Source organism: Pseudorasbora parva, chromosome 21, assembly GCF_024679245.1.
Source record: "Pseudorasbora parva isolate DD20220531a chromosome 21, ASM2467924v1, whole genome shotgun sequence".
In the NCBI taxonomy this organism is placed as follows: domain Eukaryota; kingdom Metazoa; phylum Chordata; class Actinopteri; order Cypriniformes; family Gobionidae; genus Pseudorasbora; species Pseudorasbora parva.
In genome coordinates, this window is record NC_090192.1 from 31,106,537 (window position 1) to 31,122,959 (window position 16,423).

The 16,423-nt window shown below is 39.7% G+C and overlaps 1 protein-coding gene across 1 annotated transcript; it reads left to right on the forward strand.

Annotated features, from left to right (window-relative positions):
* The first annotated feature begins 1,224 nt into the window (after positions 1-1,224).
* On the forward strand, positions 1,225-4,781 carry socs3b (suppressor of cytokine signaling 3b). Its single transcript, XM_067429919.1, has 2 exons — positions 1,225-1,438; positions 2,690-4,781. The coding sequence occupies exon 2, from the start codon at positions 2,864-2,866 to the stop codon at positions 3,521-3,523; it is 660 nt and encodes a 219-aa protein (XP_067286020.1). The 5' UTR covers positions 1,225-1,438; positions 2,690-2,863; the 3' UTR covers positions 3,524-4,781.
* Positions 4,782-16,423: the final 11,642 nt, after the last annotated feature.

Here is a 16,423-nt window from a genome sequence, read left to right on the forward strand (position 1 = left end):
TTATCTCATTCTGCACTTTACATTTGAACTGTCCCCTAAGCCATCTGTTCAGCCTAGGCTATCTATAGTGTCAGTTTATTGCTATCTCTGTCAATTTGTTTTTATCCCTGAAACTTTTCCAGGTCCTTTTGTACAATTTGAAGGTATTTTCTTCTTAAGAAAATTAAATACAAAATAATGCACAGTATATCACATAAAAAATGCTGCTAGAATGCAGTGTAAATGTTTTGCCGTTTTTGGGAGTGTGTTTCCTAAAAAAAATTAGATGATTGCACTATTATTATTTTAAAATAATAGCCTACATTAATATGTAAAGTAATTCATTTACATTTTAACAAAATGTTTAAATACATAATATGCATTTTTTTTGTTATATGCTCACTGTATTTAATTGGCTCTGTACAACGATAATACAATTTTATCTAATATATATTATTTTAATACATAACTGTATTATATAATTCACGGCATAGGCCATGTAGGCTACAATTATTTATTGATTCACGTGGTCAATAAATATCCAAAGCTTCTGATCAAGCGCTAAAATCCCTAATATCCCATTGACGTCTTTTGGAGGGTGGTCTACAGCTGTCATCCTATAGATGGCGTATGGAACAAATCCAGTAAAGCGGTGGTTTGAGTCAACATAGCCTTTTGACTATACTATACTATACTATACTATACTATACTATACTATACTATACTATACTATACTATACTATACTATACTAGCCTACTACATTCTATGCTTGCATTCTATTTCGAATAGAACATGTCAACATAAATCCTTATGATAGCCTATGCAAAATTATTATTTTGAAAAATATTTTCGTGAATGTTCCATCATGCATCTGACTGTAAATTACATGATGATACGGGATTTTACAAAATTAAAAAAATAAATGAATACATTAATAGACCAATATAACATAATAATATGCAACACGTGTGTGGTCAGATATCATCAGTCATAACACACCGAAGGCCTTTATACCCACAAGGGCAATGCAACTTTTCACCTTGTGTGTACAGGGAAGGGAGGGGGAAGAAATCCCGTAAAAAAGGGTCACGCTGATTATTTATTGGCAATCCGCCACGTGCGTGTGTGTGTGTGTGTGTGTGTGTGTGTGTGTGTGTGTGTGTGTGTGTGTGTGTGTGTGTGTGTGTGTGTGTGTGGTTGCTTTACTGGAAGAGGGGTGGAGCTCTTTAGAAATATCAGTCGGTACTTCAACTCGTTGGCACAAACAGGACACCTCCACTACCTCTGATAGACTTTTACACAGCTGATCTCTGATCAACTGTTGAAAAACTGACATGAAACTGATCTTTATCCCTTCACAAGAAGATCCATTTTGCAAAAGCGTAAGGTTGTATAGAAATCACAAAAGGAGCTATGTTTTAAGAAAACTCCAAGATTGAGTCGGATAACGCTTTGAAGGTAAAACAACGTTTTATTGTAATGTATTTCAATTCTTAATAGTCTATTATACATGTATGCATATATTATACCGGCCTTTTATGCATGCCTCGTTATATGCGGCGCTACATGTATCCATGTAAAAAAAAAAACTGTTCTTTGTAACGCGAGCATTAGATGCATTCGAGATTCTGCTAGAGATTTACATCTGGGCCAGTTGAACTAAACGACCTCAGTGTAACCGGAAAGTCGGTGAATTAGTATTCCAGTTAGGATAAGAGGGTGAAGGGGTATTTACAATGTAACACGAGACAGAGACCGTGTCATGAATGAGGAATTGGGTTATTCACAAGGAACTGGAGGACCTCATTCATAACCTGTTTTCTAATAGCCCGAGAGAGCGATCGAAGTCAATATCGAATTTACAGCTTGGACTAAAAATAATAAGGCTTCGATTAGCCACTCGTTAATTTACCCATTGCAAGCCGTTTTTAACATTTGCGCTTTAAAATAATCCCATCTGTTGTGTTCCAACAAGTAGCCTACTCATTTTCATCTAATAGTGATTAGACTAACTGGCAACTACTGAATTACTTGCTTAACTTGTACCATTAGTACTAGTAAAAGTATAACAGTTACCAATAATTAGAATAGTGAAAAGTGAATAGATGATGTTTGAACCAGCTGGTTGAACCACTGGTGATCTCAATAACTTAAATAATGTGTTACCAGTATTATTGGGTACCAATAGTGCAAGAAAGAATAGTATTAGAAAAAAAGCATAGGTACCAGAAACATTTCCTATGTACTTTTCAGAAGTGAATAATTGATCTCAAGATTCCAATATAATACAGTAACAAAAACAGCAATTTATTACTAGTAGGCATGGTGAATAGTAGCAATAGTACTAGTAAAATTGAAATAGGTACCGGCAATGTTGGCATGCATTGACAAACTAGTAATTGACAAAATACTAGTCACTTTTAAAAAATGTGCACTAGAAAGTTTAAAGAAATAAATGTTAAAACAGCCACAATGGTTATTTCCCAAATAGGAAGATTACATCATTGAAATGCTTAATGTGCTGTTTCGTTCGAGGGTTGGGCTTTACTGATAAGGAACACATGTGAGAAACATCCAATCCAGTTATTAGAACCATGAATGGCCCTTATAAAACTGATGTCATAGCAGATGTAAGTCTGCTGGCACTGGCTTCTGTTGTTCTCACTGTTTGGTTGATGCTGACATTTTCCATTTGGCTTTTCCCTTCAGCTGCCTTCCATACCCACCGAGACGACATTTCTTCTGGATGTTGAGGAGGTGCCAGAGCTCTGGGCGTTGTGTTGGTGCTCTCCGGTGCATGAGCACTCTGGCTGGGACGGCCCTTCGGCCCTGGACCCCGAGCACCAGTGGTTGCCGGGCGGTACAGGGGGTGGGCAGAGCGCCATGGTAACGCACAGTAGGTTTGACAGCGCCATGAGCAGCAGCCCCTTTGAAGGCGGCGTGCCCCTGCCCCCCCACCGGTACAAGACCTTCAGTTCTCGGGCGCAGTATCAGATGGTGCTCGCGGCTGTACGCAAACTGCAAGAGAGCGGCTTCTACTGGAGCACCGTGAGCGGGAAAGAGGCCAGCTCGTTGCTGAGCACCGAGCCCCCGGGAACCTTCTTGGTGCGTGACAGCTCAGACCACCACCACTTCTTCACACTCAGTGTCAAAACGACAACGGGAACCAAAAACCTGCGCATCCAGTGTGATTCCTGCTCCTTCTTCTTGCAAACCGACCCCCGGAGCGAGCAGGCGGTTCCACGCTTTGATTGCGTCCTCAAACTCATCCATCATTACATGCCGTCTGCTGGGATGGGGACCTCATCGACGGTCCAAGCCGTTGGAGAAAGCGGAAGCACGGCCGACGGAAGTGCGTACTTCATTTATTCTGGTGGCGAGAAGATCCCTCTGGAGCTTCTGCGTCCGCTGGCATCTAGCATGTCCAGTCTGCAGCACCTATGTCGAAAGACTTTAAACGGTCATATAGAAGTGTCCACCAAACGGGACCAGCTGCCTCATCCACTCCAAGAGTTCCTCCAGGACTATGATGCTCCTATCTAGCTATTCTTGATGGCTTTTATAAGGGAAAGGGCAGAAGAAGAAGGCGCACAAATGGAGATTGTCACTCCAGACTTCGGCGTCTGTCAGTACTGCAGGCCAGCTGTGCCTTCGACCTCTGGATTGTGAACTTTTGAAGGACAGCACGAGATGTGTACTTCCACTCAAGTGGATCTGACATCTCAGCAGCTGTTGACACGAACGGACTTCCGCGTTCCAGCGGCCGGTCTCGAAGACGGGACTGCTGAAGATAAACACAAGTGATAGTTGATCAGTACAGGAGTTAAGTGTGCTGCTATGGCTCCAGTCCAGCTCCTTATCATCGATCGGGAGACACTCTCTCAAGTCTGTTTTCTTAAGCTCGACATTTTTTGACTTTCTCCTGGAAGGAAGGAGCGAGAGCTGGGTGTTTGCAATGACGTACACATTTCCACTGCTTCTTGCCAAGTGTAATTGCCTCATAAGTGGGCGTGGGGGCGCAAACGGGGTGGCTGCTTACCGCTCACGACCGACACTGCCGTGTCTGCTCTGGTGACCGTGTGGGGTCAAGAAAAAGGACTAGCGTGAAGTATTGACCGGACGAGAGGCCCGTTACTGCAGATGGTTTCGGGCCTTAGCCTTCTCTGGAGAAGACGGCCCCTCAGTGGACTGTTGTTTCTTTGTTCGTGACAGGAGCCAAAGCAAACTAGTTTCATTTGTGCTAGAAAAAGGCAGGCTGAACATTGTTGATTATTCAATATGAGCAAATTGACATTCATATACTGTGAAGCAAATACAAGCACAGTATGAAAAACCTTTATTAACTGATTTACTGTGGTGTTTGACATGAAGGACCGTGCTTCTCTGATCACACGGAGAAGCATTTGTACTTTGTGTGCTTCAAAATCCTCATTCAATAACAACGACACAGTGTTTGTTTCACTAGCAGGACTTGATGTCTGCTATTCACTGAATGTATTAAGAGTCTATGGAAGGGCTTATGGTTCCACTTGTAGATTGTTTTTCTCTCTTTTTTTGTTGTTCATATTTTGTCAGATCAAGGTGTTTACATGTGTGGCCACCAACAGGACAGCATGTTTTTTACTCTGTCTTTTATAAAGATGTCTCATCTTAAGGTCTGGTCTGATGACCGCAGTGCAAGCTTGAAGATCAGAAAACAAAGGCATTAACATAGAAAATGCAGCAAGAACCTTTGCACATATTTATATTTATAAGATATTTCCATAATTTATATTAAAGAGCACTATTTTTACAAAATGGATCCTCCTGCGTGACTTGCATTATTGTTTAAAACACAATGATTTTTCTCTCTGGTTTTAAATATGCATGATTTTTAATGTGGCATTTGCAGCAGAAAACATTTTCCTCCAGCCATAAACACACAAATGAAGATACCACAACTGCTCTTGTTTTCAGAAAAACAGGTCTGAGGCTTACCTTGAGGTGTGGGTACAGGATGTCAGAGTGCTTTCTCTTTTGATCAAAGTTCAAACATCTATCTCTCTCTTTCTCCCCAGAGTCTCTATACAGATTAATCCCGGTCACTCTTCATTCCAGGAAAACTCATTTCAGCGAGTAAAATGGAAACAAGTTCATATTTAACACGTTTTTATTTCTGCTCCGCATTTTTAGTTCTACAACCAGCGCGTGAATTAATATAGCAATCCTATTTAAAGTTACAATGCATTTTTTTTGCAGTTTGTGCATTTCTAAGACCTGCACGCTTCTACTTATTTCATTGATTAACTCCTCTCTTAATTAATCTTTTCTTCTCTCCATTTGACTAAGGGCTTTTATCAGCTCTTCGTCCGCATATTAGAGGGTAATTAACACATAGTAAAAGTTGTAACTCACAAACCATTAAATGCCATTAAGTGAAAAAAAAAAAAAAAATCAATAGGCCTTGATAAACTTCCTGAGCAAACCCAATAGAGCTTGACATGATAAGATTTTTGACTTGCAGTGCAGACTTTTAATCATAGTAGTACAAAAGTACTTGTGCAATTGAAAGATTACTTGTGGATAATAAAGACAGGTTTTAGAATCGGTAGTGGTGATATGGTGTGGTTAAGGTGTGGTTAAATCAGTGGATTCATGTCTAATATTTTGATAGACTATAAAAATAAATCCATTATCTTTAGCTTCGCTATCTTTTGATTTGCATAGTTATACATCACGTGTCAGTTCTTAACCGCAACTGCATAAAAGCATTATAAGCATACTTGGGGGTGGGGATGGGCCTTTACCCGCCGTCGTTTTCAACTAAAAAGTTATATGTGTTTAGCTGTTCATTTACACAACAGCATTTTGAGGACCTGAAAACCCAAACTATTGAAAACATTTTCAAAGTGCACGTTTTTGAAAATAGTCCCGTGAATTTGTTAAAAAACGGTCACGTCATGTGCGTGTGTATTACTTGCTATAGGCGCGTAGTGTTTCTTTACAAAGTTATATCGCCAACTGCTGGCCTGGCTTGCATAATAGGCCTACAGCATTTTTTGTCGTATTCTAGGATCTTTGTGAACAGGGATCGTTTCGACAACATTGTTGTCTGTACGCGAAAGAAGCAAAGGAAAAACGTTTCCATTTTTTTAGTAAATCGTGTAAACACCCTCAGCTGAACAGACTATAAATGCACATTTATAAGCGTTATCTATAATACTTGGGGGCCATTTACTAAACACCGTTTTCAACTAAAATCGTTGTCGTCTCTGTGTAATCTACAAAAACATGCACATGTGAAAATGGTGATGTCATGCATATTATAGATACGTAGGGTTTCTTTACAAAGTTACAGTCCCAATTACATCCGCGGAGAAAAACGCAAAGGAAAGACTCTTCATGAAAAACCTTAGTCCAAAAATTATTTTACTCACCCTCATGCTTCAAACCTGCAAAACACAAAAAAAGAAATGCGACACATTTGGGTCCAAACAACATTGGACTATTTAATTGTTGGCTACAGACAAAAAAAAAGGGCTTAATTCAAAATATTGTATGTGAAAGAAAATCATAAAATGTGATGCTGGACCTCAAAACCAAGGCACACGGGTATGTGGCAATAGCCAACTCATTTTATAGGCCAAAATGAACAAATAAATAAAAAATGATGCCATAAATCATTGGGATATTAAGCAGATCCTGTTATATGAAGATATTTTGTACATTTCCTACCATAATTATATCAAACATTTATTATTATTAGTAATATGCATTCCTAAGGAGTGACTTCATTTTGACAACTTTAAAGGCGATTTTCTCAATATTCCGATTTTTTTGCAACCTCAGATTCCAGATTTTCCAATAGTTGTATCTTGGCCAAATATTGTCCTATCCTAATGTTGAATACATAAGTAATGTCAACAAAACTTATGTATTCAACTTTCAGATGATGTATATATCTCAATTAAAAAAGACCCGTATGACTGGATTTGTGCTCCAGGGTAACACATTTTAAATTACTTCAAAATGAGTAAATAATGGCAGAATATATATTTTTTTTTTGTGAACTACATCTTTTCTCCATTTAATCCGAGTTTAATATTGATAAATGTGTCCTTTTCTTTATACTAGTTGTGTTTTAGCATTATGGGTAAATTCCATTCACATTCATAGCCAGCCAAGCAATAGATGTGTGTGTGTTTTTGCCAGAGTAAGGTTTACCCACGAGAGAGATTTACTCCACGACTTGTTTAGATTCCGAGAAATATGTTAATATTTATAATACACATGCATACATGCATAAAGAACCTCTCTTCTCATAAGTCCACTCCAAGTGGTATCTCCCGCTATGTTCTTTTTACGGTATTTGGGAAGTCTCCGCCTTTTCTTCACACTCGTTCAGGCCTTCCTCCTCCTTTTCCTCTCTCGCTAGTGTTTTCAAAACAAAGCTGCAGTCAGTAAGTCCAAGCCTCATTTGGTCAGAGCCAACGCCCGTCAAAAACACAAAGCCCCCGGGTTTAGAAAGTTCCTGGCCACTCTCTTCCCAAAACAAAACATTCTTATTTCAATATTTTACAAGTGCAGTATTAAAAAATGTTACATATAAAGCACATTAAGCATTACACATGCACTCTCCTCAGCCTTTGTGAAATATATGCACATTTCTGCACATAAGAAACAGTAGCCTATGTCTGTACAGGATGTTTATGTTTTACTGCTGTCCAGCTTCAGTTGGGTCTTTACTGCAAATCACCTCTGTAACCTCTCTATCTGCTCACTACTGATTATCAACCCTGGGGAAGGCGATTCTCCGCGTGTCTAGATATGCTTATGTTTCGACTTCCCTGAATTTTGCAAACTTACGGTAAGCCCGGCTATGTTGATACTTATGTTGAAGATGCTGATGACTACGATTAACAGATAAGTTATGAGCCACACAGAGAATCAGCCATCGCGGACATAAAATGTGTGTGTTTGTGTGTGCGTCTAGGCAAATGACTGAAAGTAATGGGACTCCGGAGGGGTTGTGTGTGCTGGGAAATAGTCCAGTCCTCTCGTGTGTCAGTCCCATATTGTGGTTGACTTAACAGGAAAGGAATGTGAGGCCATTTTTTATACATCCTGGCCCGCTGCAGGGGCCCAGGGAAGACTCTGCAAATGTGTGCGTGCCTGCATAGGCCTACGTATGTGTGAGGATAGATAGCCTACGTTCCTTGTTGTGAAATGCACTTCAACACAACATCTTTGTAAAGTCTGTAATCAAGTCTGCCTAGAATTGCGCAGAATGAAAACATTATGTTAACAACATTTCACTGAAATTGTCCTATTGAAAGCAAAATGGCAAACTAACACGCTCTGGCTGTCATCAGAACACTGCTGCTGGTAACAGCTAATCAAAAAAAAGAATTAAAAAAATAAATAAAGGAGACTTTCTTTCTCTATATCGGGCTCCATTTAACTCTATCCTACTATTTTACTTTAAGCAAATTATGTCAAGTCTTGCCCTATAATTTGCACATGCTTAACCCTAATGACATCATCAGCATGGAATACTGGCAATAAATAACATGTGCATGAACATTTAGGCCTATATGTAGTACATTCTCATGCACATCAAAATATTATGTGTGTCATCTCAGATTTTGTTACTTATATTTAGGCCGATAAAAATAACATAATTTTTACATGAACCTGGTATTCCAATAGCTGATTGTGCACTGCAATTTTCCAGTAAAAAAAATAATAAACACGTGCACACACACACACACACACACACACACACACACACACACACACACACACACACACACACACACACACACACACACACACACACACACACACACACACACACACACACACACACACACAGTAAAAGAAAAGAAGAAAAAAAAAAATATATATATATATATATATATATATATATATATATATATATATATATTAATATATAATATATATATTATATATATATAATATATAATATATATATATATATAAAAATATATATATATATATTATATATAATCTGAAGCAGCTCTAAATATGCACTGTGCTATTAAATGAAAGGTAAAATATGATAGAGAAGTAGAAAGAACAGTGAAAGTAACAGAAGTTCCTACAGTTATAATTAGGCATATTAGTACTTTGTATCGGCAAGTACCAAAAAATAAAATAAAAATTATCGGACTCGTTCTGGTAGTGGTATAGGTGCATCCCTACTTACAATGCAACTGGACTATATACATTTTATCCTATCTGATTCTAAACCATAACCTTGCCATTGAAAAAACTATAACAAGTCATGTGCAAAAAACATCCAGTATGCGTCAGTCCTGTGGGCGAAAATGCCTTGTGGATGCTAGAGGTCAGAGGAGAATAGGCCGACTGATTTAAGCCGATAGAAGAGCAACTTTTCCTGAAATAACCACTCATTACAACCGAGGTATGCAGCAAAGCATTTGTGAAGCCACAACACGCACAAACTTGAGGCGGATGGGCTACAACAGCAGAAGACCCCACCGGGTACCACTCATCTCCACTACAAATAGGAAAAAGAGGCTACAATTTGCATGAGCTCATCAAAATTGGACAGTTGAAGATTGGTCTGATGAGTCTCGATTTCTGTTGAGACATTCAGATGGTAGAGTCAGAGTTTGGCGTAAACAGAATGAGAACATGGATCCATCATGCCTTGTTACCACTGTGCAGGTGGTGGTAGTGTAATGGTGTGGGGGATGTTTTCTTGGCATACTTTAGGCCCCTTAGTGCCAATTGGGCACCGTTTAAATGCCAAGGCCTACCTGAGCATTGTTTCTGGCCATGTCCATCCCTTTATGACCACCATGTACCCATCCTCTGATGGCTACTTCCAGCAGGATAATGCACCATGTCACAAAGCTTGAATCATTTCAAATTGGTTTCTTGAACATGACAATGAGTTCACTGTACAAATGTGAGGTAATATTTACTAATGTAATGTACTGGGATGTGGTGGAATGGGAGCTTCGTGTCCTGGATGTGCATCCCACAAATCTCCATCAACTGCAAGATACTATCCTATCAATAATGGCCAACATTTCTAAAGAATGCTTTCAGCACCTTGTTGAATCAATGCCACGTAGAATTAAGGCAGTTCTGAAGGCGAAAGGGGGTCAAACACAGTATTAGTATGGTGTTCCTAATAATCCTTTAGGTGAATGTATATTGTGTGTGTGTGCTTGTGACTCTTTAGCCGTACATTGCACGCCTTCACAACTTTGCCTGTTTTAGGAACGAATCTGTAGAGCATATCTGTCTTTCATGAATATTGTAAAACTAAAGACTCTTCAGAGATATGAAGGATGCAATACTACTCTATATAAGATTAACTTCTTTTAAATTAACATGAGACTGAATTTCTAAATTACTTTCCCTTGTCTGAGTGGTTCTTTCTCAAAGTGAAGACAGGGGCCAAATTTACTAAACAGGGCACATTTGCATGAAAGCGCAATTAAAAAAAAAAAAGGGATTGGACAGTTCAGCGTGTGATCTACTGACGACGAGCAAATTAAAGAGCACAGACACAGCCGGATCATTTCCATAGTGATCAATGCAATCTACAAGTTAGCGTCTGGTTTAAGAAGTGCTTTTTTTGCGCTGTAAATAATGCTGCAAACACCAGTAAATTGACGAGCACAAAATATAGTAAATCACCTTGCATGATTCATTTTAATACTCTCCACCCATAAAGCTTGCATCCGAAACAGAACCTCCGCCAAATGCATATGCAATAAAAATCAGCTGCAAAAATAACCATGGCCATGCCTCTTCAATGCTAATTTCTCACTGTGTGTCTTTAGTCAATCCTAACAGTAATGTTTAATGCCAAAAAAGGATTTGCTTGGTGCTGTCCCTATCTCTCTGTAAGGTGAACAAGGCCTGCTGGTTGGACCTGTGTGCTCTGTAGAGCAAGATGCTTGAGTGAATGTGCTGTTGGTTGGACCTGTGTTCCCTGCAGGAGAGGGGTCACAGAATGCAAGCTGGGATGAAAGAGGCCTCGTGGGACAGATTTACAACAGGGACTTTGTGGTCAAACAGCTAATGGTTTGAGGAATTACTTGAGTATGTCTGAAAGAGGGGAAGAGGAGGGGCCGTCGTGCAGCGAGCAAGAGAAAGCCAGAGATTCCCTCTGTCCTGATTTTAAACTGAACGTGAGGCCGGTAGGTTGCATTTTTGTTTATCGTTCCTGCTCCTTCCCTGTCCTCATTTCCATCCGTTCTTCTCCTGCTCTTTGTGCCGCCTTCGCCTTCCCTTGTACGCACACATGCACACACACTTACAAAGAAACAAAGTCCAACTATCCCCCTCCCCATCTAACACACATGGTTCCCATTCCCTTCATACCTCCCTGTGCCATCAGAGCCCGGTTTCCAGGAAAGAGGCTCTTTAATTGAGTTGACTCTTTACTGCTCTTGCAATGTGAGTGAGAGAGAGAGAGGACACATTTAGACAGGAAGGGGAGGTGCAGAGCGGGAGCTCATGCACAAACTCACACGTTCCTTTACTGTAAGAACTCATTTCCCCCCTCCTAACTGCTCGCTTTCTTTCTGAACCCTTTCTTACTCCATCCCCTCAATTTTTGCTTTGTTTGGGTCAACGTCTGCACAATTTTGCATGCTGCATGATCACTTACACATAAAACATGCATGTTCGAAATGCACAACTAGCATTTTTCTTCTTGTCATGCAATACTGGTGTATGTTTGATTGACCATCAGTGACAACAACATGCACACTCCTGGCATCATGTATCTCTGTGGATTTTTTTTTAAATGCATCAAATACTTTGTTAAATTCTGGCAGGAAATATTTATGTAGATGAATATAAAGATATGCTATAGAAATGTATATATAAGAATTTTGTGAAAATATAATTATATATGATATAGAGTCATCATCATCATCATCATCATCATCATCATCATCATCATCATCATCATCATCATCATCATCATCATCATCATCATAATAAAACTAAAAGAAATATATATGGCTGATAATAAATAAATGAATAAATAAACATGTAATGTAAATATGAATAAAATATACAGTGGGAACATTTAATTATTAATCATTAATCATTATTAATCATTTTTTTTCTCATCAATGTACACACAGCACCCCATATTGACAGAATAACACAGAATTGTTGACATTTTTTGCAGATTTATTAAAACTGAAATATCACATGGTCCAAAGTATTCAGACCCTTTGCTGTAACACTCATATATTTAACTCAGGTGCTGTCCATTTCTTCTGATCATCCTTGAGATGGTTCTACACCTTCATTTGAGTCCAGCTGTGTTTGATGAATCATGAGGTCAAAGGAACTGCCTGAAGAGCTCAGAGACAGAATTGTGGCAAGGCACAGATCTGGACAAGGTTACAAAAAACATTCTGCTGCACTTAAGGTTCCTACGAGCACAGTGGCCTCCATAATCCATAATGGAAGACATTTGGGACGACCAGAACCCTTCCTAGAGCTGGCCGTCCGGGCAAACTGAGCTATCGGGGGAGAAGAGCCTTTGTATGAGAGTAAAAGAAGAACCCAAAGGTCACTGTGGCTGAGCTCCAGAGATTCAGTCAGAAGATGGGAGAAAGTTGTAGAAAGTCATCCATCACTGCAGTCCTCCACCAATTGGGGCTTTATGGCAGAGTGGCCCAGCGGAAGTTATCACAAAAATATCACCTGTCCAATACAGTCCCAACAGTAAAGCATGGTGGTGGTGGCAGCATCATACTGTGTTTTTTTTTTGTTTTGTTTTTTGGTTGTAATCAAGGGAACAATAAATGCGGCCAAGTACAGGGGTGCTCAAGAGAAGACCTCAGACTAGGCAGAAGGTTCATCTTTTATCAATGACCATAAGCACACAGCTAAAATAACAAAGGAGTGGCTTCACAACAAGTCCGTGACTGTTCCTGAATGGCCCAGCCAGAGTCCTGACTTAAACCCAAATGAGCATCTCTGGAGAGGCCTGAAAATGGCTGTCCACCAACGTTGACCATCTAATCTGAAAGAACTTGAGAGGATCTGCAAGGAGGAATGGCAGAGGATCCCCAAATCCAGGTGTGAAAAACTTGTTGCATCTTTCCAAAAAAAGACTCATGGCTGTATAAGCTCAAAAGGGTGCTTATACTAAACACTGAGCAAAGGGTCTGAATACTTAGGCCATGTGATATTTCAGATTTTCTTTTTTTTAATAAAATCTGCAAAAATGTCAAGAATTCTGTGTTTTTCTGTCAAAATGGGGTGAAACAAAATGAACTTAAATTTAAGCAAATGGCTGCAATACAACAAAGAGTAAAAAACTTGGGGGTCTTTAACACAACATTATGTTGTGAATCCCAAATTTTCAAAGTAGTTTGGACTCCATTGTATACTGTAACTTTAGAAGAGTGTTGGAGAGGAAGAGTAAACCTGAAACCAGTGCATCCTGGAACAATTAATTTTCCTTTAAAGGATTTCAAAAGTTTAAAGTTTTGAAGTCAAATAAAAGCTGAATAAGCCAGAAAGACATGTACAAACATGTGAAGATGTGTTAGAAATCTAGAAGAAAAAAATCAGGGTTTATTATTCATCACAGCCCATTCTCCAGATGTTAAGCCACTTACTGTATGACCCTGTGGGTAGGTTCGTAAAAGATACAATGACTTCATGCCAGTTGATCTCAAGACAGGAAGCACATATCGTCCTAAACAATAGAACAGATACTTTCTCACAAACAGCATCTCTTCATCAGACATCCTTGATTTCTATATTGTACTCAGATTACAGCTGTCTGGCTATAGCACAATAGCAATCATCCCCTTTTTCAGCAGCCTTGGTTTGGGAAGTATTTTTCCTATTCTTTCTCTGCAGATGCTTTACTGACTTTAAATGTCTGACTTAAGTGGAGGACGGAGCTGAAAGGATGTGACAGGCATCTAAATGAGCACAGTGGTGAAGTGGTGAACAGCTAACATGTGTAAATGACAATTTCGAGTTTTGGACTGTAGACTTAAACAATAAAAAAATGAGTTCAAACAAAGCCAAGCTTTACCATAATGACATAGACATTAAATAGAGAGAGAGCGAGAGAGAGAGAGAGAGAGAGAGAGAGAGAGAGAGAGAGAGAGAGAGAGAGAGAGAGAGAGAGAGAGAGAGAGAGAGAGAGAGAGAGAGAGAGAGAGAGAGAGAGAGAGAGAGAGAGAGAGAGAGAGAGAGAAAAGATTGCAGAGCGTTCGAAAGATCTAAGCACAGGAAACCAGAGAGATGAGAGAGGTTTCCTGTCTGCTGTGTTGGACAGAGAGAAGGTAACACCTGAAGGTTTGCTACACATTCCTCAAACATAAATAAACCACTCCTCAGACCCACACACAATTGCCTGAAGAACTTGGCGCAGAGAACAGCTTACGTGTAGGCGTATTTTGACTGGAAGAAATCTCACCCATGCACTGATAATCGCTCATAGCCCTTCTGAAGAGAAATGAGAAATGCAGGTAAGAAATGTACAAGAAATAAAGCTTCATTCAGAACCAGTAAGATAGCTTGGATGTTTGCCCTGCTGTGTTTTCACTTCCGTCTCACCTTCTGACCTGCGGTGATGGACTGTCAGCTTACTGGAACACATGCAGTGCCTTTCCAAGGGCGGCGTAGTTCTTTTCGATTTGAACTGATATCTGATATGGTGTTTCTCTTCTCTCTTTACAAAAGACATTCCTATAACAGCGACCACAGCCCACATTTAGAGTTTTAAAGAAAAACGGTTTCAACCCTGTTTAAATCCTCATATTTCCTGAAAATGAGATACCACATTACATCACAATGTGTTTGAGAGCTCCAATAGCTGATAGCGTTATTTCAGTTGGCTTTAACAGAACATTCTCATAATTTAAAAATAATTTGTCTATACACACAAACAACCTTGTGTTTTTATGAAGCTGCACTGGACACTTACTAATGTGTTCTTCATATTTAAAGGGATATTTCAACCCCTACCCTGACCCCCCAAAAATCGCAATTATATACTCATACTCATGTTGTACCAAACCAATATGATGTTAGTTTGTCTATGAAAGACAAAAGAAGAAATTCTGAAGTACGTTCACAATGCTTTTTTTCTAAACAATAACAGTTCCTGAACACGGTCTAACAAAGCAAAACAAACGTAAATGTAAACTTCAGATACTTATTGCACAAAGCCACTTTCAGGAGTTAGTTTTTTCTGGCTAACCAGGAGTGGGTTTCCCAAACAATGATGAAACTCGCTGCTTAACCATAGAACAATGGATCAATGAAGAAATCAACTAGCTAGGACTGTTTCCAAAAACCGTGTTGTCGCAAATGTGTTGTTCAACCATGTTTGTTGTGATGATGTCCATGATGTCAAACAGGTGGTGAAGTAATAACTTCTTTTAATTAATCAGTTTGAGATCAAATTATTGGCAGATTTTTCTTTCAAGAAAATATCTTTATCAAACAAACACAAAGATTTATGTTTCATCCCTGAAAAGTTTGTACGAAATCTTTGAAAATGTATTAAAAGTAAATAAATAAATACATAAAAATCTTGTGTACATAAATATTCACAGCCTTTACTCAATACTTTGCTGAAACACCTTTGGCACCAATTACCTTAAGACCTCAAGTCTTTTTGAGTATGATGGCGTATGATGGAGTATGAGGACATGGCACATCTATTTTGGCCAATTTATCCCATTCTTCTTTGCAGGACCTCTCAAGCTCCATCAGGTTGGATGGGGAGCGCCAGTGCACAGCCATTTTCAGATCTCTCCAGAGATGTTCCAGAGATTGGGGTCAAGTCTGGGCTTATGGCTGGGCCACTCAAGGTCATTCACCGAAGTGTCCCATAGCTACTCCTGTTATCTTGGCTGTGTGCTTAGGGTCCTATTGCCCCATTCTGAGGTCCAGAGTGCTCTAGAGCAGGTTTTCATCAAAGATGTCTTTGTACATGGCTGCATTCATATTTCCCTCGATTTTCCCCTGACAATACTCTCCCAGTTCCTGCCGTTGAAAAACATCCCCACAACATGATGCTGCCACCCCCATGCTTCACTGTAGGGATATTGGCCAGGTGATAAGCGGCCCCTGGCTTCCTCCAGACATGTCGCTTGCCATTCAGGCCAGAAAGTTCAATCTTTGTTTCATCAGACCATAGAACTTTGTTTCTCATGGTCTGATAGTCCTTCAGGTGCCTTTTAGCAAACTCCAGGTGGGCTGTCATGTGTCTTTTACGGAGGAGTGGCTTCTGTCTGGCCAGTCTACCATACAGGCCCGATTGGTGGAGTGCTGCAGAGATGTTTGTCCTTCAGGAAGGTTCTCCTCTCTCCACAGAGAAACGCTGATGTCAGAGTGACCATCGGGTTCTTGGTAACCTGCCTGACTAAGACCCTTCATCCCGATTCCCCTTCTTCCAAATCA

Bases quoted from the DNA above. Each gene is read 5' to 3' on its own strand.
- socs3b (XM_067429919.1), top strand. From the start codon at position 2,864: ATGGTAACGCACAGTAGGTTTGACAGCGCCATGAGCAGCAGCCCCTTT.